This window comes from Oncorhynchus tshawytscha, unplaced genomic scaffold (genome assembly GCF_018296145.1).
Source record: "Oncorhynchus tshawytscha isolate Ot180627B unplaced genomic scaffold, Otsh_v2.0 Un_scaffold_7589_pilon_pilon, whole genome shotgun sequence".
Lineage (NCBI taxonomy): Eukaryota > Metazoa > Chordata > Actinopteri > Salmoniformes > Salmonidae > Oncorhynchus > Oncorhynchus tshawytscha.
The window spans coordinates 798,348-820,375 of NW_024609826.1; the positions used below are offsets into that span (position 1 = coordinate 798,348).

General features: G+C 46.2%; 1 protein-coding gene across 3 annotated transcripts; it reads right to left on the minus strand.

Moving 5' to 3' along the window:
* Nucleotides 1-54: 54 nt before the first annotated feature.
* On the minus strand, nt 55-21,694 carry cnot10 (CCR4-NOT transcription complex, subunit 10). 3 transcript variants are annotated; one of them, XM_042319131.1, is made up of 19 exons: nt 21,460-21,694; nt 20,813-20,856; nt 20,426-20,587; nt 20,087-20,237; nt 19,751-19,887; nt 18,946-19,032; nt 18,756-18,839; nt 18,323-18,440; nt 14,613-14,771; nt 14,188-14,390; nt 13,958-14,079; nt 13,591-13,770; nt 13,314-13,394; nt 8,219-8,332; nt 1,930-2,060; nt 1,718-1,754; nt 1,454-1,595; nt 1,241-1,316; nt 55-846 (listed from the first exon to the last, which is right to left on the minus strand). In XM_042319131.1, exons 1-19 carry the CDS (start codon nt 21,476-21,478, stop codon nt 680-682), a joined length of 2,214 nt encoding a protein of 737 aa, XP_042175065.1. In that variant the 5' UTR covers nt 21,479-21,694; the 3' UTR covers nt 55-679. The 3 variants fall into 3 exon arrangements, with proteins under 3 accessions (XP_042175065.1, XP_024267422.2, XP_042175064.1); XM_024411654.2 differs by having other exon boundaries at nt 1,454-1,581; nt 1,719-1,754; nt 19,751-19,890; XM_042319130.1 differs by having other exon boundaries at nt 19,751-19,890.
* Between the last annotated feature and the right edge of the window lie 334 nt (nt 21,695-22,028).

Sequence of the window (22,028 nt, forward strand, 5' to 3'; positions counted from 1 at the left end):
GGGTCTGAAAACTATTACAGACCCACCAGCCATATAAAATGCAAGTCAGCTTACTTCTGTAAATAAAATTTATTTTTTTATACAGGTATTTAATTTGCCCCAAGCAAAAGTCGGTCAGTATATATCATAACGGATGTTGCTGTCACAAATGGAAAGTTAAAACTCTCAGAGAACAGAGAAATCATGTCAGATCTGCCCCAAAGACACTGCAGGTGATAGCCACTGAATAAAGGCTCCATCCCAAATGATACCCAGTTCCTTATATAGGGCACTACTTTTATTAGGGCCCCATAGGGCTCTGGTCAAAAGGAGTGCACTTACATAGGGGATAAGGTGTAGTTTGGGCCGTGAACACACCCTTCGTCCACCCGACAGGAGACCTCTGCATTTCATACCAGGACCTGACCTGGAGGGGCTCCGTCTGGGTGCTGAGGAGTTCAATTTCCCCTAGGTACAGATATAGGATCAGCTTCCTCTCCACCAATGTTAACCTTAACCATTAGTGGGAGGAAATACAAAGCTGAGTCAATATCAGCATCTAGGGACAACTTCACCCTACACCGGCACTGAGTTGGGGTCAGCTTGCCTTAAATAAATAATACACTGAGGTGAAGTGATGAGAGGTGGACAGGTGCGTGTTGCTGTGCAATGGGGCAAGGAGGGTTAGGGGAACAAGGGCTCATTTGCGCTGGACTGTTGTGAAGGGTGAGGGCATCTGGATGGGTGGTTGGACAGGCTGGAAGGAGGAGGGAACAGGCTTCTTTCGTGTGTCTGGAGAGGGCGCCTGGAGCACTGAGGGGAGGAGCTGGTTACGTTTGATGATCTGCAGGGCGAGCTGTGTGTTCCCTGAGAGAGGAGAGGGGGTGAGGGGGGGGAACATAGAGGCAGAGGGAAACGGTGAGATCATACACAGCTCTTAGTAAGGTCATAAGGTCCTGACCGCTGACCTTTCTACACTGGATAGAGGTTGACTGACAGCAGTAATCTGTCATCACTGCCTTTGTGGCAGAGTGTGGCCTTTGGCATTCTACCTGCAGAATTCTAGAACTGGAATGTCAAGAGTTTGACATCAGTCTCAACACTTCCTTGGAACCCCTCCCCCTTACCTCATACTATGCTAGAAAACAATAGTCAATAAGAATCTATAAAAGACAACTATCATAAGGGCCAGATTGGGAAACCTGAGGGCCCCACATCACAACTTTGCAGGTGGGAATGAGAACCCAGAGAGATGACTCACCGTTCTGCAGCTCCAGGTAGACAGCCAGTAAGATGGCTTCAGGAGGAATCTCCTTGGTATTCACCATGGAGGCGGCCTGGGAGAGAGGAACAGGTTCACAGACATCTAAACACAGTCATGTTTGGGATAATAACACATCTGAATGGTTTCAAGAGATAAGTATGTACTGTAGCTGTGTGTGTGTGGGCGTGTGCCTGCGAGTATGAACCGTACCTGATGCAGGCACTTGCGGGCCTTCTCGTACTCACTCCTCAGACAATAGGCACTGCCCAGGTTGAACAGCATTATGGCCCGGGCTGAGCTCACTGTGCTGGGGTAACACAGAGGAGTCTGCTTCCCTGCTGTACCAACACACAACACACCCTGTCAACACATGATCACTGGATGTCACCTCACACACAGATGGGGAGTCTCTACTGAGACTGCAGGGAGTGTGATAAGTGTGTGTGTGTGTGTGTGTGTATATATACACACTCACATGACTCGACAGGCTCCAGATCCCCTTTATCTGGCCCTGTGAACACAAACACACTATCAAACAGTGATCCAGTCATCATGTGACTCAGACATCAAACCATCATGTGGTAGAATGGATAGGTCATTTCAGTTAGGGCAGAATACTGGTTGGGGTGCTGTGTTTTCCAGCAGAGCCATCGATTGGAGCTAGAGAGGTGGGTGTGAGGACTAACCTTGGTCCTGCTCGCTGGACAACACCCCCATGGAGACATCCGTGACGTTCTCTGGGTTGAGGTGACCGATGGCCTCTGAGATCCGGTCCAGGGATATGAGGGCCTCTGCAGCATACAGGTGTCCCAGGAACCTGGAGCAGAGAGACAGAGGATGCACCGTCAGACAGAATCAGATGCACCATTGACTCACTAGTATTGGTGCTTGTTCATGGGGATGTGAACATAGCTAATCGTATATACTGTCAAAAAAGGTGATCCACCGTAAAACTTCAATTAACAGCCCGGGCGTTGAGTGATTTAACGCAACACACTCCTTAGAGACAGGCTTCTATTTGAGCCCGGATTCTTTGTCCTTAATGCGCACAGCTTTTGCATTGTTAATTGTTTAATTCCAGCATTATTTTAATCAATTTCCTACATGGTCAGGTTTATTTTGTCTTAGTATGCCTCTATAAAAATGTACTAGTCTCCTTTATGACTGTGCATTTTCAGCAGTTCTTACTTTTGCCACTAGAGGGTGATCGGACAATTTTCTGTACTCCTAAAGTTGTGTTTTTGTGTTGGCCGGTTAGCTAGCAGTTATTAGCGCTTTCTTACTGCCGATAAAAACGGATGATTGCCATAATAAAAAAATTTATGTCACAAATCAAACCTCAAACGATTCATGGTAATCACGTAAACAGTTAATTTGCTGAAATGTCTGCTGTTGCCTCGCTATTAAAATGGGACTGGTGGCTATTTGATACTGAGTTTTACAGTATGTACAGGTGCGACCTAATATATTGGCACCCCTGAACTTTCCTTAAATAATTCCCCTATTCTCAAATTAATTTGACATTGTTTTTTCCCCCCATACATTGTTATTGGATTTTCAACATTGCAGAACCAATTTTAGTTTTGTAAACTTGAGCCAAGATAAATTTACAATTTAGAAAATAAAGACCAACGACAAAATGATTGGCACCCCGGAGCTGAAACTTGCACAGCCTTTAGCCAAGATAACGGCAGACAAACACTTCTTGTAGACATCAATGAACTTGCTGCACCTTTCTACTGACAATTTGGCCCCTTTCAGCAGCAATCTGCTCTAATTCTTTCATGTTTGAGGGGTGCCCTCCACCTACTGGTGTTTTCAGATCTCACCATAGGTTATGGATGTACATGGTGTGGTGACCAAAAGTTTATTTACTTATTTTAGAAGAAATACATTAACCCTCCACATTCTGTGGTGAGGAGGACAACAGGATACTCCCCCTAGTCTGTCATTAACCCTCCACATTCTGTGGTGAGGAGGACAACAGGATACTCCCCCTAGTCTGTCATTAACCCTCCACATTCTGTGGTGAGGAGGACAACAGGATACTCCCCTAGTCTGTCATTAACCCTCCACATTCTGTGGTGAGGAGGACAACAGGATACCCCCTAGTCTGTCATTAACCCTCCACATTCTGTGGTGAGGAGGACAACAGGATACCCCCTAGTCTGTCATTAACCCTCCACATTCTGTGGTGAGGAGGACAACAGGATACTCCCCTAGTCTGTCATTAACCCTTCACATTCTGTGGTGAGGAGGACAACAGTATACTCCCCTAGTCTGTCATTAACCCTTCACATTCTGTGGTGAGGAGGACAACAGGATACTCCCCTAGTCTGTCATTAACCCTTCACATTCTGTGGTGAGGAGGACAACAGGATACTCCCCTAGTCTGTCATTAACCCTTCACATTCTGTGGTGAGGAGGACAACAGGATACTCCCCTAGTCTGTCATTAACCCTCCACATTCTGTGGTGAGGAGGACAACAGGATACTCCCCTAGTCTGTCATTAACCCTTCACATTCTGTGGTGAGGAGGACAACAGGATACTCCCCTAGTCTGTCATTAACCCTTCACATTCTGTGGTGAGGAGGACAACAGGATACTCCCCTAGTCTGTCATTAACCCTTCACATTCTGTGGTGAGGAGGACAACAGGATACTCCCCTAGTCTGTCATTAACCCTTCACATTCTGTGGTGAGGAGGACAACAGGATACTCCCCTAGTCTGTCATTAACCCTTCACATTCTGTGGTGAGGAGGACAACAGGATACTCCCCTAGTCTGTCATTAACCCTTCACATTCTGTGGTGAGGAGGACAACAGGATACTCCCCCTAGTCTGTCATTAACCCTCCACATTCTGTGGTGAGGAGGACAACAGGATACTCCCCCTAGTCTGTCATTAACCCTCCACATTCTGTGGTGAGGAGGACAACAGGATACTCCCCCTAGTCTGTCATTAACCCTCCACATTCTGTGGTGAGGAGGACAACAGGATACTCCCCCTAGTCTGTCATTAACCCTCCACATTCTGTGGTGAGGAGGACAACAGGATACCCCCCTAGTCTGTCATTAACCCTCCACATTCTGTGGTGAGGAGGACAACAGGATACTCCCCCTAGTCTGTCATTAACCCTCCACATTCTGGAGGGTTAGCCACTGGGTTAGCCAGTCTTTTATTTTATTTATTTATTTCACCTTCATTTAACCAGGTAGGCTAGTTGAGAACAAGTTCTCATTTGCAACTGCGACCTGGCCAAGATAAAGCATAGCAGTGTGAACAGACAACACAGAGTTACACATGGAGTAAACAATTAACAAGTCAATAACACAGTAGAAAAAAAGTGAGTCTATATACATTGTGTGCAAAAGGCATGAGGAGGTAGGTGAATAATTACAATTTTGCAGATTAACACTGGAGTGATAAATGATCAGATGGTCATGTACAGGTAGAGATATTGGTGTGCAAAAGAGCAGAAAAGTAAATAAATAAAAACAGTATGGGGATGAGGTAGGTGAAAATGGGTGGCTATTTTGTCATTAACCCTCCACATTCTGGGGTGAGGAGGACAACAGGATACCCCCCCTAGTCTGTCATTAACCCTCCACATTCTGGGGTGAGGAGGACAACAGGATACCCCCTAGTCTGTCATTAACCCTCCACATTCTGGGGTGAGGAGGACAGCAGGATACCCCCCTAGTCTGTCATTAACCCTTCACATTCTGGGGTGAGGAGGACAACAGGATACCCCCTAGTCTGTCATTAACCCTTCACATGCTGGGGTGAGGAGGACAGCAGGATACCCCCTAGTCTGTCATTAACCCTTCACATTCTGGGGTGAGGAGGACAACAGGATACCCCCTAGTCTGTCATTAACCCTTCACATGCTGGGGTGAGGAGGACAGCAGGATACCCCCTAGTCTGTTATTAACCCTTCACATTCTGGGGTGAGGAGGACAACAGGATACCCCCTAGTCTGTCATTAACCCTCCACATTCTGGGGTGAGGAGGACAGCAGGATACCCCCTAGTCTGTCATTAACCCTTCACATGCTGGGGTGAGGACAGCAGGATACCCCTAGTCTGTCATTAACCCTCCACATTCTGGGGTGAGGACAGCAGGATACCCCCTAGTCTGTCATTAACCCTCCACATTCTGTGGTGAGGAGGACAACAGGATACCCCCTAGTCTGTCATTAACCCTTCACATTCTGGGGTGAGGAGGACAACAGGATACTCCCCTAGTCTGTCATTAACCCTTCACATTCTGTGGTGAGGAGGACAACAGGATACTCCCCTAGTCTGTCATTAACCCTTCACATTCTGTGGTGAGGAGGACAACAGGATACTCCCCTAGTCTGTCATTAACCCTTCACATTCTGTGGTGAGGAGGACAACAGGATACCCCCCTAGTCTGTCATTAACCCTTCACATTCTGTGGTGAGGAGGACAACAGGATACTCCCCTAGTCTGTCATTAACCCTTCACATTCTGTGGTGAGGAGGACAACAGGATACTCCCCTAGTCTGTCATTAACCCTTCACATTCTGTGGTGAGGAGGACAACAGGATACTCCCCTAGTCTGTCATTAACCCTCCACATTCTGTGGTGAGGAGGACAACAGGATACTCCCCTAGTCTGTCATTAACCCTCCACATTCTGTGGTGAGGAGGACAACAGGATACTCCCCTAGTCTGTCATTAACCCTCCACATTCTGTGGCGAGGAGGACAACAGGATACTCCCCCTAGTCTGTCATTAACCCTCTACATTCTGTGGTGAGGAGGACAACAGGATACTCCCCTAGTCTGTCATTAACCCTCCACATTCTGTGGTGAGGAGGACAACAGGATACTCCCCTAGTCTGTCATTAACCCTCCACATTCTGTGGCGAGGAGGACAACAGGATACTCCCCCTAGTCTGTCATTAACCCTCCACATTCTGTGGCGAGGAGGACAACAGGATACCCCCTAGTCTGTCATTAACCCTCCACATTCTGTGGTGAGGAGGACAACAGGATACTCCCCTAGTCTGTCATTAACCCTCCACATTCTGGAGGGTTAGCCACTGGGTTAGCCAGTCTTATTTTATTTATTTATTTCACCTTCATTTAACCAGGTAGGCTAGTTGAGAACAAGTTCTCATTTGCAACTGCGACCTGGCCAAGATAAAGCATAGCAGTGTGAACAGACAACAGAGTTACACATGGAGTAAACAATTAACAAGTCAATAACACAGTAGAAAAAAGAGAGTCTATATACATTGTGTGCAAAAGGCATGAGGAGGTAGGTGAATAATTACAATTTTGCAGATTAACACTGGAGTGATAAATGATCAGATGGTCATGTACAGGTAGAGATATTGGTGTGCAAAAGAGCAGAAAAGTAAATAAATAAAAACAGTATGGGGATGAGGTAGGTGAAAATGGGTGGCTATTTTGTCATTAACCCTCCACATTCTGGGGTGAGGAGGACAACAGGATACCCCCCCTAGTCTGTCATTAACCCTCCACATTCTGGGGTGAGGAGGACAGCAGGATACCCCCTAGTCTGTCATTAACCCTTCACATTCTGGGGTGAGGAGGACAACAGGATACCCCCTAGTCTGTCATTAACCCTTCACATGCTGGGGTGAGGAGGACAGCAGGATACCCCCTAGTCTGTCATTAACCCTTCACATTCTGGGGTGAGGAGGACAACAGGATACCCCCTAGTCTGTCATTAACCCTTCACATGCTGGGGTGAGGAGGACAGCAGGATACCCCCTAGTCTGTTATTAACCCTTCACATTCTGGGGTGAGGAGGACAACAGGATACCCCCTAGTCTGTCATTAACCTCCACATTCTGGGGTGAGGAGGACAGCAGGATACCCCCTAGTCTGTCATTAACCCTCCACATTCTGGGGTGAGGACAGCAGGATACCCCCTAGTCTGTCATTAACCCTCCACATTCTGTGGTGAGGAGGACAACAGGATACCCCCTAGTCTGTCATTAACCCTTCACATTCTGGGGTGAGGAGGACAACAGGATACCCCCCAGTCTGTCATTAACCCTCCACATTCTGGGGTGAGGAGGACAACAGGATACCCCCCCCAGTCTGTCATTAACCCTCCACATTCTGGGGTGAGGAGGACAACAGGATACCCCCCCCAGTCTGTCATTAACCCTTCACATTCTGTGGTGAGGAGGACAGCAGGATACCCCCTAGTCTGGTCATTAACCCTCCACATTCTGGGGTGAGGAGGACAGCAGGATACCCCCCCTAGTCTGTCATTAACCCTTCACATGCTGGGGTGAGGACAACAGGATACCCCTCCTAGTCTGTCATTAACCCTCCACATTCTGCGGTGAGGACAGCAAAATGACCGCACCCAAATCTGAAATTAACCCTCCACATTCTGCGGTTGAGCACAGCAGGATACTCCCCTACTCTGTCATTAACCCCCCACATTCTGTGGTGAGGAGGACAGCAGTGCAGTCTAGGGACATGGTCTGTAATTAACCCTCCGCATTCTGTGGTGAGGAGGACAGCAGGATACCCCCCCTACTCTGTCATTAACCCTCCACATTCTGTGGTGGGGAGGACAGCAGTGCAATCCAAGGAAGGAGGAGGGACTGACGGGAAGTCTGTGGTCATGAAGTCATTAAGTAGTCTGAAGAGTCAAGAGGTCTGCTAGGGCCACATTACCATTACCAGACGGTGAGTCATGTTGAGTGCTGTAAGCTTTGGGGGAGGGGGGGGTAAGTCATATGGAGGTTAATGAAGTGATAACAAGAGGTGCATGGGTAGTGGGAAGGAGGGGGGAGAGGAAGAAACAGAAAGAGGTGTTGAGGGGAAAGGGGGAGTGAGGATGAAAGGCTAAGGGAAAAGGGGATAGAGGAATGAAGTCCATCTGGTGTAAGAGTTTATCTGAGTGGGGAAAGAGATAGAGAGACAGATGGATAGGGAGAGACGGATAGATGGAGGTCTTACTTGAGTGATCCAGACAGCTTGGTCTGGTGAAGGAGCTTCTCTGCATGGTTCAGGGCCATCAGGTTGTCTCCTAACACCAGGGCCACGTAGGCACTGCAGGCCAGGAGGGAACACCTAGAGAGACAACACCATATAGGAGGACCCAGTCAGCACGTCCAGGACAACAACAGATCACACCAATCCTGCACTGGGAAACATAGTGGGTTGCATAACACTCAGATGTGGGGGAAATTCATTCTATATTGAAATGAATACTAATTAAACAATAAATTCAGTTCTTTCAATTATTTTTCTTGGTTAAAGAAAAGTGCAGGCGGGGAGAGTCTGGACTGTAGTGGTCGTGTCCCTCCCAGGCCTCTCACTGGTTGGCAACAGAACACTCAGGGATTCCAGGAAATAAACCCAAGTAGTTGACGGGGCTGCTCGTAAACTTTCCCTGTGGGGTCAGCCCTTCATTCAGCACATCCTCCCCAACTCTAACCCCTCCCCAACTCTACCCCCTCCTAATGAAAAGTGGAAGGAAGGAGGGCAAACTTTGTCCAATTAGTCCAGAGAACAGAGACCCAGGAGGACCAGGGCAACAGAGACCCAGGAGGACCAGGGCAACAGAGAATGGAAAAAGAAAGAAGGGAGAGAGGATTATTAACTGACTGGGGAGAAAGATTATTAACTGACTGGGAGAGACAGGAAGGGGAGAGAGGATTATTAACTGACTGGGGGAGACAGGAAGGGGAGAGAGGATTATTAACTGACTGGGAGAGAGGATTATTAACTGACTGGGGAGACAGGAAGGGGAGAGAGGATTATTAACTGACTGGGGAGAGACAGGAAGGGGAGAGAGGATTATTAACTGACTGGGGAGACAGGAAGGGGAGAGAGGATTATTAACTGACTGGGAGAGACAGGAAGGGGAGAGAGGATTATTAACTGACTGGGGAGACAGGAAGGGGAGAGAGGATTATTAACTGACTGGGAGAGACAGGAAGGGGAGAGAGGATTATTAACTGACTGGGGGAGACAGGATTATTAACTGGGGAGAGAGGATTATTAACTGACTGGGGAGACAGGAAGGGGAGAGAGGATTATTAACTGACTGGGGAGACAGGAAGGGGAGAGAGGATTATTAACTGACTGGGGAGACAGGAAGGGGAGAGAGGATTATTAACTGACTGGGGAGACAGGAAGGGGAGAGAGGATTATTAACTGACTGGGGGAGACAGGAAGGGGAGAGAGGATTATTAACTGACTGGGAGAGACAGGAAGGGGAGAGAGGATTATTAACTGACTGGGGGAGACAGGAAGGGGAGAGAGGATTATTAACTGACTGGGAGAGGAAGGAGAGGATTATTAACTGACTGGGAGAGACAGGAAGGGGAGAGAGGATTATTAACTGACTGGGGAGACAGGAAGGGGAGGATTATTAACTGACTGGGGAGACAGGAAGGGGAGAGAGGATTATTAACTGACTGGGGAGACAGGAAGGGGAGAGAGGATTATTAACTGACTGGGGAGACAGGAAGGGGAGAGAGGATTATTAACTGACTGGGGAGAGAGGATTATTAACTGACTGGGAGAGAGGATTATTAACTGACTGGGAGAGACAGGAAGGGGAGAGAGGATTATTAACTGACTGGGAGAGAGGATTATTAACTGACTGGGAGAGACAGGAAGGGGAGAGAGGATTATTAACTGACTGGGAGAGACAGGAAGGGGAGAGAGGATTATTAACTGACTGGGAGAGAGGATTATTAACTGACTGGGAGAGACAGGAAGGGGAGAGAGGATTATTAACTGACTGGGAGAGACAGGAAGGGGAGAGAGGATTATTAACTGACTGGGAGAGACAGGAAGGGGAGAGAGGATTATTAACTGACTGGGGGAGACAGGAAGGGGAGAGAGGATTATTAACTGACTGGGGGAGACAGGAAGGGGAGAGAGGATTATTAACTGACTGGGGGAGACAGGAAGGGGAGAGAGGATTATTAACTGACTGGGGGAGACAGGAAGGGGAGAGAGGATTATTAACTGACTGGGGAGACAGGAAGGGGAGAGAGGATTATTAACTGACTGGGAGAGACAGGAAGGGGAGAGAGGATTATTAACTGACTGGGGAGACAGGAAGGGGAGAGAGGATTATTAACTGACTGGACAGGAGACAGGAAGGGGAGAGAGGATTATTAACTGACTGGGAGAGACAGGAAGGGGAGAGAGGATTATTAACTGACTGGGGAGAGACAGGAAGGGGGAGAGAGGATTATTAACTGACTGGGGAGACAGGAAGGGAGAGAGGATTATTAACTGACTGGGGGAGACAGATTATTAACTGGGGAGAGAGGAACTGACTGGGGAGGAAGGGGAGAGAGGATTATTAACTGACTGGGGAGACAGGAAGGGAGAGAGGATTATTAACTGACTAAAAGAGACAGGAAGGGGAGAGAGGATTATTAACTGACTGGGAGAGAGGATTATTAACTGACTGGGGAGACAGGAAGGGGAGAGAGGATTATTAACTGACTGGGAGAGACAGGAAGGGGAGAGAGGATTATTAACTGACTGGGGGAGACAGGAAGGGGAGAGAGGATTATTAACTGACTGGGAGAGACAGGAAGGGGAGAGAGGATTATTAACTGACTGGGAGAGACAGGAAGGGGAGAGAGGATTATTAACTGACTGGGAGAGACAGGAAGGGGAGAGAGGATTATTAACTGACTGGGGGAGACAGGAAGGGGAGAGAGGATTATTAACTGACTGGGGGAGACAGGAAGGGGAGAGAGGATTATTAACTGACTGGGAGAGAGGATTATTAACTGACTGGGAGAGACAGGAAGGGGAGAGAGGATTATTAACTGACTGGGGAGACAGGAAGGGAGAGAGGATTATTAACTGACTGGGAGAGACAGGAAGGGGAGAGAGGATTATTAACTGACTGGGAGAGACAGGAAGGGGGAGAGAGGATTATTAACTGACTGGGGAGACAGGAAGGGGAGAGAGGATTATTAACTGACTGGGAAGAGAGGATTATTAACTGACTGGGAGAGACAGGAAGGGGAGAGAGGATTATTAACTGACTGGGGGAGACAGGAAGGGGAGAGAGGATTATTAACTGACTGGGGGAGACAGGAAGGGGAGAGAGGATTATTAACTGACTGGGGGAGACAGGAAGGGGAGAGAGGATTATTAACTGACTGGGAGAGACAGGAAGGGGAGAGAGGATTATTAACTGACTGGGGGAGACAGGAAGGGAGAGAGGATTATTAACTGACTGGGGGAGACAGTCTCGAAGGGGGGAGACCTGAGGTTTTATTAACTGACTGGGGAAGACAGGAAGAAAGGAGAGAGGATTATTAACTGACTGGGGAGACAAAGGGGAGAGAGGATTATTAACTGACTGGGAGAAAGGAAAGAAAGATTATTAACTGACTGGGAGAGACAGGAAAAGAGGATTATTAACTGATAAGAGGAAGGGGAGAGAGGATTATTAACTGACTATAATTATTAACTGACAGTGCTCTACAAAAAGGATTATTAACTGACTGGGAGAGACAGGAAGGGGGAGAGGATTATTAACTGACTCAGGGAGAGAGGATTATTAACTGAGAGACAGGAAGGGGAGAGAGGATTATTAACTGACTGGGGAGACAGGAAGGGGAGAGAGGATTATTAACTGACTGGGGAGACAGGAAGGGGAGAGAGGATTATTAACTGACTGGGGGGAGACAGGAAGGGGAGAGAGGATTATTAACTGACTGGGAGACAGGAAGGGGAGAGGAGGAAGGACAGAGAGGATTATTAACTGACTGGGGAGACAGGAAGGGGAGAGAGGATTATTAACTGACTGGGGGAAGAGGTTAATGGAGAGGATTATTAATGATCTGGGGGAGACATTATTAAGTTGGGAGAGAGGATTATTAACTGACTCACTACCAGAAACAAGGGGAGAGAGGATTATTAACTGATCTCCTGGGGAGACAGGAAGGAGACAGGACTGGGGGAGGGAAGAGAGGATTATTAACTGACTGGGGGAGACAGGAAGGGGAGAGAGGATTATTAACTGACTGGGGGAGACAGGAAGGGGCCAGGAGGATTATTAACTGACTGGGAGAGACAGGAAGGGGAAGAGGATTATTAACTGACTGGGAGAGAGGATTATTAACTGACTGGGGGGCTCTGGAAGAAGGAATTTGAATGGGAGAGAGGATTATTAACTGACTAAGAGACAGGAAGGGGAGACAGGATTATTAACTGACTGGGGGAGACAGGAAGGGGAGAGGATTATTAACTGACTGGGAGAGACAGGAAGGGATTATTAACTGACTGGGGAGACAGGAAGGGGAGAGAGGATTATTAACTGACTGGGGGAGACAGGAAAGGGGAGAGGATTATTAACTGACTGGGAGAGACAGGAAGGGGAGAGAGGATTATTAACTGACTGGGGAGACAGGAAGGGGAGAGAGGATTATTAACTGACTGGGAGAGAGGATTATTAACTGACTGGGGAGGAGGATTATTAACTGACTGGGAGAGACAGGAAGGGGAGAGAGGATTATTAACTGACTGGGAGAGACAGGAAGGGGAGAGAGGATTATTAACTGACTGGGAGAGACTGGAAGGACAGCATTAACTGACATCAGAGAGATTATTAACTGACTGGGAGAGACAGGAAGGGGAGAGAGGATTATTAACTGACTGGGAGAGACAGGAAGGGGAGAGAGGATTATTAACTGACTGGGAGAGACAGGAAGGGGAGAGAGGATTATTTGACTGGGAGAGACAGGAAGGGGAGAGAGGACTTATTAACTGACTGTCCTGTGGCTTTGGGAGACAGGAAGGGGACAGAGGACCCATTTGACTGGGAGAGACAGGAGGGGAGAGAGGATTATTAACTGACTGGGAGAGACAGGAAGATCCCCAGGATTATTAACTGACTGGGGAGACAGGAAGGGGAGAGAGGATTATTAACTGACTGGGGGAGACAGGAAGGGGAGAGAGGATTATTAACTGACTGGGAGAGACAGGAAGGGGAGAGAGGATTATTAACTGACTGGGGGAGACAGGAAGGGAAACAGAAAGGTCTGGGTAGAGAGGTCTCTCTTACCTGAGGTTTTCAACCTCCTGTTTCCTCAGAGGTGAAGACGGTGCTGCAGAAAGGAACTTGTCTCCTTCTTGAACCTTCCCACTGTCAAACCAACGATAAGGACGTCGGAGAAATGGAAAGAAAGATACTTCCTGTAAAGTTCTTCTTCTATAAGAGGACATGGAGAGCTGAATCCTTGTTAATAGTCTATAATCTTAACCACAGTGCTCTACAAAAATAGATTTGACAAGGCATGTTTTAGCACCAAGCCAATCTCAGGGTGAGATGAGACACTGACCTGCAGGCGTCGCTGTTCTCTGAGCCGCTCTCTGTGCTGCCTGACTGGCTGGTTGTCTTGGAGCCGTTCTCTGCCTTGTTCTCCTGCTGCTGGTGATCAGGGAGGAGGACCAGGCCGTTCCTCAGACAGATCGCTGCAAACTCCATACTGGCTACCGGAATGGCTGCAGACTGCCCATCACTACACACACCCACATTTAGGAGAGGAAAGAGTAAACCAAGAGGTTAATGGAGATATAGTAATGATCAACATCTTAAGTTGTCTCAGAGTACCCTCTAATTTCAGCAATCACTACCACGTAAACAAATGTTTTAGCGCCATCTCCTGGACAGCACTGGTTAGGTCCATAGGGAGAGGGAAAACTGACCTGTAGATTGTGTTCTGGGTGGACTGTGATGCCAGGATGATCTTGCGATGGTAGCCCTGCCCAACGATGGCCTGAACGATACCCTTTTTACTCGGAAGACCCTTGTTGTCTTGTTCTAAGCTCTGGAAAAATAAGAAAATGCTACATTTGAATGTTGTTAAGTTTTATTTCACTGTAAGAAAACAAGTGTGTGTGTTTGTGAGTGTGTGTTTTTTAAAATCACAACTCACACCCTTGTTGGCAGCAATGCAGCACTCAGCCAACCGTAACCAGAGGCCAGGGTTAGAGTGGTACACCTGCACAGCATCCATCAGACAGTCGAAGGCCGCCAGGGGCCGGCCGATGTGCAGCAGCTGGATCCCACAGTTATACAGCAGCTCATAACGCTTGTTGGCTAGCAGCGCACACATGGGGATGCCCGAGAACTGCTTAGCTGGAAGGACAGAGAGACAACAGAGCTAGTCGGCGTACAATGACAGGAGAAACATGTAGGACCAGTTTCCCAGACACAGATTAAACTAGTCCTGCACTAAGATACCATTTTGATGTCAGAATCTGCATTTAACATACTTTTAAGTCCAAGACTAGGCTTAATCTGTGTCCGAGAAACTGTCCCGTGGCTTTGAATGGCGTTAAACCCAGTTTGTTGACTCACATTGCCCGTTCCCCGTCGCCCCACCGTCCCCCAGCTGTGCACACGTGTGGTCGTTCTCCTGCAGGGCCTTTTTGAAGTAGAATATACCTAGGTTGTGTTTCCCCATGGCAAAGTGTATGCAACCCAGATTGTTCCAGAACATACAGCGCACACATTCACCTGATGGTAGAAACAAACAAGACAGAACATTTAGCGGAAGTTCACTTTCATATAGGGAAGTGGTTCCCAAACTTTTTATAGTCCCGTACCCCAAACATTCAACCTCCAGCTGCGTACCCCCTCTAGCACCAGGGTCAGCACTCTCAAATGTTGTTCTTGCCATCAATGTAACCCTGCCACACACACACACTATACAATACATTTATTAAACATAAGAATGAGTGTGAGTTGTCGTCACAACGCTGCTCGTGGGAAGTGACAAAGAGCTCTTATAGGACCAAGACCAAATAAAAAAAATTAGCTTTCTTACATATTAACTTAATTTGTGAATCAAAAATTGTGAAAAACTCACCACAAGTTAATGAGAAAGGTGTGCTTGAAAGGATGCACATAACTCTGCAATGTTGGGTTGTATTGGAGAGAGTCTCAGTCTTAAATCATTTTCCACACAGTCTGTGCCTGTATTTAGTTTTCATGCTAGTGAGGGCCGAGAATCCACTCTCACATAGGTACGTGGTTGCAAAGGGCATCAGTGTCTTAACAGCATGATTTTCCAAGGCAAACTGAGTGCAGCCCTATCCAGAAATCTGGCAGTGGCTTCTGATTAAATTCAATTTTCACAGAAGGCGCTTGCTGCAATTTCAATGAGGCTCTCTTGCTCAGATATTGGTAAGTGGACTAGAGGCAGGGCATGAAAGGGATAACAAATCCAATAGTTTGTGTCGTCCATCTTAGGAAAGTACCTGTGTAATTACGCACCCAACTCACTCAGGTGCTTCGCTATATCACATTAGACATCGTCTGTAAGCTTGAGTTCATTTGCACACAAAAAAAAATCATACAATGATTGAAAGACCTGTGTTAAGACCTTGTAATGCAGACAGAGAAGAGCTCCAACTTCTTAATCATAGCCTCAATTTTGGCCCACACATGGAATATAGTTGCGAAGAGTCCCTGTAAAGAGATCATTCCTAGAAAAACATCCCGGTGAGACTTTCAGATCATGCAGCCTAGTCACCCAATAGAAAATTAGTCGGTGAGAAACTTTGAAAAGTTTAAGCTGGTCTCTCAATTCAAAAAAACATGCCAATACTTTGCCCCTTCATAACCAGGGCACTTCTGTTGTAAAAGCGTTACATGGTTGCTGCCCATATTATTGCATAATGCAGAAAATACACGAGAGTACAGGGGCCTTGATTTAACAATGTTAAACATTTTTACTGTAGTGTCCAAAACGTCTTTCAAGCTGTCAGGCATTCCTATGGCAGCAAGAGCCTCTCAGTGCATGCTGCAGTGTACCCAAGAGCCTCTCAGTGCATGCTGCAGTGTACCCAAGAGCCTCTCGGTGGATGCTGCAGTGTACCCAAGAGCCTCTCGGTGGATGCTGCAGTGTACCCAAGAGCCTCTCGGTGGATGCTGCAGTGTACCCAAGAGCCTCTCGGTGGATGCTGCAGTGTACCCAAGAGCCTCTCGGTGGATGCTGCAGTGTACCCAAGAGCCTCTCGGTGGATGCTGCAGTGTACCCAAGAGCCTCTCGGTGGATGCTGCAGTGTACCCAAGAGCCTCTCGGTGGATGCTGCAGTGTACCCAAGAGCCTCTCGGTGGATGCTGCAGTGTACCCAAGAGCCTCTCGGTGGATGCTGCAGTGTACCCAAGAGCCTCTCGGTGGATGCTGCAGTGTACCCAAGAGCCTCTCGGTGGATGCTGCAGTGTACCCAAGAGCCTCTCGGTGGATGCTGCAGTGTACCCAAGAGCCTCTCGGTGTACCCAAGAGCCTCTCGGTGCTGATGCTGCAGTGTACCCAAGAGCCTCTCGGTGGATGCTGCAGTGTACCCAAGAGCCTCTCGGTGGATGCTGCAGTGTACCCAAGAGCCTCTCGGTGGATGCTGCAGTGTACCCAAGAGCCTCTCGGTGGATGCTGCAGTGTACCCAAGAGCCTCTCGGTGGATGCTGCAGTGTACCCAAGAGCCTCTCGGTGGATGCTGCAGTGTACCCAAGAGCCTCTCGGTGGATGCTGCAGTGTACCCAAGTGGCGTTGGGAGCAACTGCTTACACATGCGTTACCACTCCACTATGTCTCCCTGTCATGGCTTTTGCACCATCAGTATAGATACCAACACATCTTGACCACCAAAGTCCATTTGATGTCACAAAGCTGTCCAGTACTTTAGAAATATCATTTCCTGTTGTCCTGGTTTCCAGTGGTTTGCAGAAGAGGATGTTTTCCTTAATTGACCCCCATAAACGTAACGGACATATACCAGGAGCTGTTGACACATCGAGCTGTAACGCATAGAATTCACTGGCTTGTATGCATAGAATTCACTGGCTTGTATGCATAGAATTCACTGGCTTGTATGCATAGAATTCACTGGCTTGTATGCATAGAATTCACTGGCTTGTATGCATAGAATTCACTGGCTTGTATGCATAGAATTCACTGGCTTGTATGCATAGAATTCACTGGCTTGTATGCATAGAATTCACTGGCTTGTATGCATAGAATTCACTGGCTTGTATGCATAGAATTCACTGGCTTGTATGCATAGAATTCACTGGCTTGTATGCATAGAATTCACTGGCTTGTATGCATAGAATTCACTGGCTTGTATGCATAGAATTCACTGGCTTGTATGCATAGAATTCACTGGCTTGTATGCATAGAATTCACTGGCTTGTATGCATAGAATTCACTGGCTTGTATGCATAGAATTCACTGGCTTGTATGCGAAGCAGTAATTGTTTCAAAACATCTCCTGCCATGTCACTGATGCGCTGTGAAACAGTGTTGTTTGATGAAGATATTGTCTGTATAGTTTTGGGAGCCTTTTCCCCCAGCATTGTCCCAGACATATCCACGGCAGAAGCAAGAATTAAGTTATCCACAATAGTATGAGGCTTGCCTGTCCTAGCCACTCGTTAGCTCACCATACAAGAAGCTTCTAGCCCCTTCTTATTAATGGTATCTGTTGCTTTTATACATGGCTTACTAATCAAAAGTCATCTTTATTCTCGCTCAGAAAACTCCTGTGGCTTATTTTTCTAATTGTCATGTTTTGTTTCTAAATGTCTGGCAAGAGTGAAGGTTTCCCACGAGAGAGTAAAGGTTAATGTGATTGGATGTTCATTATTTAACTAGGCTACCTGTATTTGACATTGTGTTGTTATTTCACTGAACACTAGATGGTTTCATTTTATTTCTGTCATTGAAACTAGGCTACTCAAGAGCAGAAAAAGACCCTCACCCAAATGTATAGACCCATTGGAAAAAATAAAAGCAGTTTACATGTATTTATTTTTAAAAATGTGAATCACATTTATTTGGCGTACCCCCGACGGCATTGCGTGTACCCCAGTTTGGGAACACCTGATATAGGTAATACTCAATTGTGCTCTGTCGCTAACAGGACAGTCCTAAACCCTTTTCACACCATCTAGACAACCTGATCCATATAGTCCTGAACCGGATATATACTTTTACATGGTCTTTTCCAGCACGTTCCAACAACTATGTTGGATGTATAACCAGGTAATCAAGGGTCTAAACGTACCTGTTTTGATGGCCCCAGGGTGCTCTGCGATGTTGGAGCTGTTTAAGAGCTTCACTGCTTTGCGGTAGTTTCCTCTCAGGTACTCAAAGTTACTCTTGAGGAAGAGTGAGGAAGCAGACTAGTGGGAGATGAAGGAAACACAGGTTGGCATGGAAACATTGACATTCTAGTCATTTAGCAGATGCTCTCATCCAAAACGACTTACAATCAGTGCATTTGACCGAAGCAGGGAAAGGTAGGAAGGGGATGTTTGGGAGAGAGCAGGTTTAGTAAGCCAGTTTAATAACCTGGTTCCAGATCATTTCGTGCCATCTTTCCAACTCCTATGGTCATTGTCACGCCATTGACCATAGGAGTTGGTAAGACAGCACAAACAGACCTGGAACCAGGCTAGTTTAGTAATGTGTTTAGCAACGCAAACATCATGACTCACATTCCCTGCTGTGTTCATCACAGACTTGATCTCCCTTTTGCAGGCCTTTGATGACTTCATCTGAATGTACGCTCGCACTTTGTACTGTGGACGGGAAGAACGACAAGTGTGAAACAAAAGCAGCAATTCAAAAGCTGCTTTTCCGTCTTCATTTCCTCCACCTCAGGAAAAGGATTGGTGTTAAACGTACCTGGTGCATTTTGGATTTTGCCGCTTCGATCATGCCAATGAACTCTGCCTTCTGGTTCCGACCATCTTTGTTGGCGCTGTTGACACTCTGCAATATCAAGATAGACACCAACGTTTGAAAATAACCACATTGCATTAAGAAAATATAGACTTCAAATGTCTTCTCATAGTAAGTGAAGTTTAAAACCATTAGTAAAATAGCCTGCACTCAGATGTAACTAGCGTAACTGCATAACCTCAGTAAGATATTTTTTTTGTCAGACAAAAATTACCTGGACACCCAAAGTAGGAGTGTGTTGTGTTTGGTTCTAAAGGCACCTTTACACTGACCCAACATTGACCAACGCTCCAACATTTGCCAGCAACTGCCAAATCACACCTATTCAATTCTGTGTTTGTTGGTCAATGTTGTGTTAGTGTGTAAGCGCGCCTGAAGTATATTTTAGTAACCTGTCCTCCAGTAAGCTCCCTGAGATTATCCTGAATGAGGTCTGCTGCCTCCACTACCGGGTCCCTGTGAATGTAGAACTTGCACTGTGCCTGAAATATTACCTGGACATGACAGACAACCTCAATGTGAGTACACACGCAGCAGCACATCTTTGCCGTCAACACAAGAACCTTACAGTTGCCACTAATAATAACATATCTGCTTAGGAAGAACAGTCCTTTCTCCAAGAGGAGGAAAATAACATTCAACATACATGAGCACAGTAACAAACATCAGAACATCATGGGTCAAAGTCAGAAACATGACATCCGAGAATGGTGCATGCTAGCATACCCCTCTTTAGAGGGACACGTACCTCCCCTTTGCCGTTCTTGTTATTTCCCTGTACAGACAGTTTCTCCAGCACAGCAAGGAGATGGAGGGCCTTCTCTGGCTGGTACGTTAGCAGGTACAGATCCACCAGCAAGAAGCAGACCGCCAGAGCAAACTTCTCTTCTAGGACAAATAACACCATCAAGCTAAACTGTTGGGCTGCAAAGGCCGATTCATCAGGAACATTGCCAGTTGCTGTGACTAAGTGTGTGCGTGTGTGTACTGTGTAGTCATGCAATACATTTCAATATTTGTGTTCTCTGACAAGAGCTTATAGTCTGACAAATACGACTGTCCATATAAAAACACCAAAACCTACCAAACGGCTCCAGAAACTGGTACAGCCTCTCTCCAATAGCAATAGCTTCGGAGTACTGTCTCATGTGGTAGTGAATGATAGCTTGATTGTAGTAGAGAAGACTGTTTTCTACATCATCCAAACCATCAATATCCTCCATTGAAGTGTGAACCTTGATAGACAAAAAAAGATGCCTGAATGTTAAGTATTAGCCAAATTAATGAACTATTGTGTGCATCTGTGAATATATTCATTAAAGAATCAAGACATTTAAAACAGGAATCAACGATACTAGAATATGTTTAACATTTATTTGGCGTGTCATTGAGAGACTGGATAAAAGGTTTCAACGATAGTCACCTGGTTTTTCATTGCAATAAGAGTCTGCTTCAGGGTGCATGTGGTGGTTTGGCCGCTCTTGTAGAATTCAGCTATTGCTTTATTCAAAGCAATCTTGTAGTCCTCCTTGTTCAACTCTTGCAGCTTCCCAAGGTGTTTCAAAGATTCCTCATAGTTTCCAGCCTGTGAGTAAACAAATTAAAATCAACAAATGTAACAAAAAAACTTGTGAATAGTTGCATCAACAAATGTAAACATCAACAAATGTAAACAAATATATGTAAATGTCAAATGTAAACAAACATAAATCAGATAGGTTTGATAGATGGCCAACTTGGCTACAACTCCAACTCCCTAGGATTGCACAATTTGCAGCAAACTGTAGATGGTAAATAAATGCGACGTTACCGTAAACGCCTCCAACGCATTTGCAGCTATTGCTTTTTCTTGGTCTGAAATCCCAGGGGAAGAAGTGTTATCATGCTTGACTTGAATAAAAAATATATACACAGCCCATTTAGCTAGCTAATAATGCCAACTGTTTGCTGCCAAGCCATAACATAATGTTAAACCAAGTTAGTTAACGTAAGCTAGCTAGGTCCAAATTCTGGTGGGCGTGTGTTGACAGTTAGCATTCGTGACACGCTAGTCAAGATTGTTGACATGACAAGTTTGGGAACTAGCAAGCTAGTGAATAGGTAGTCGAGTGTGCCAATGTTGGCACACGTGACACAATTAACAACTAGCTAGCTAGCTAACTAAATAGTTGTTTATTGGCATGTTTAGTAAATATCAATTCATAGCTAGTTAGCTACCAACGCAGCTAGCGCAAGGACACTGGAAGGATAGCTAGCTAGCAACACTGGCGTTTGCTAATATCAGCTAGCAAACAACCGATGGTTGGTTAAATGTAAAACCCATGTAAATGCTGGTGGATGATTAAAACTAGTGTTTGTACTAGCTAGCTATCCGTACAGTTAGCAAGATAGAAATAACCGCGTTAGCATACCACTTTAGTTAACACATATTAGCTAGCAAGCTAGTCACTCTCCCACCTGTGTTGTTATCTGCCATTTCGGGGATCTCGTGCTTTAATTGATGGAAATGCCCCAGCCAGAAGGTTTACTAAGATAAATATTGGGACAAAACGATTCGTTTACTATGTTAGCTAGCCAAGATGATAAATGTAAGTACTCAGCTCGTTCGTAACTAGAACAATATATCCGAAATCTGACCGCTCTCAAATGCTTTTTTTCAGTGTTCCGCCATTGAAATGACGCTAAAGTAAACAAATCTGAAAGAGGGGCAGCTCGTGACACAGACGCCTGTCAACACAGATAAATAGTACCATCTACCGGTATGGAGGGAAAATTCAAGAAAAGTGTATTACTCAAAGCCTGGTCCCCATCCCATACGTCAAATAATGTGGTCACTCTCACTGTAAAATAAAATAATCCTGCGTATTCATTTGCATTACCGGGTTATCAGAAAGACATACATGATCTGCACAACTTAATAAAAACCAAAGCTAATAAAATATTTTGCATCGGTTTTCAATAACTCGCACCCCTAACTTATCTCCACACGGTGGCAGTACATTATCATTATTGATACATGATGATGC

Excerpts from the sequence above, each read along its gene's own strand:
- cnot10 (XM_042319130.1), bottom strand. Across the intron at positions 18,840-18,945 it reads CAAAATCCAAAATGCACCAG|TACAAAGTGCGAGCGTACAT; the intron begins GTACGTTTAACA and ends TCCCGTCCACAG. Across the intron at positions 8,333-13,313 it reads CAGGAGGTTGAAAACCTCAG|GTGTTCCCTCCTGGCCTGCA; the intron begins GTAAGAGAGACC and ends TTGTCTCTCTAG.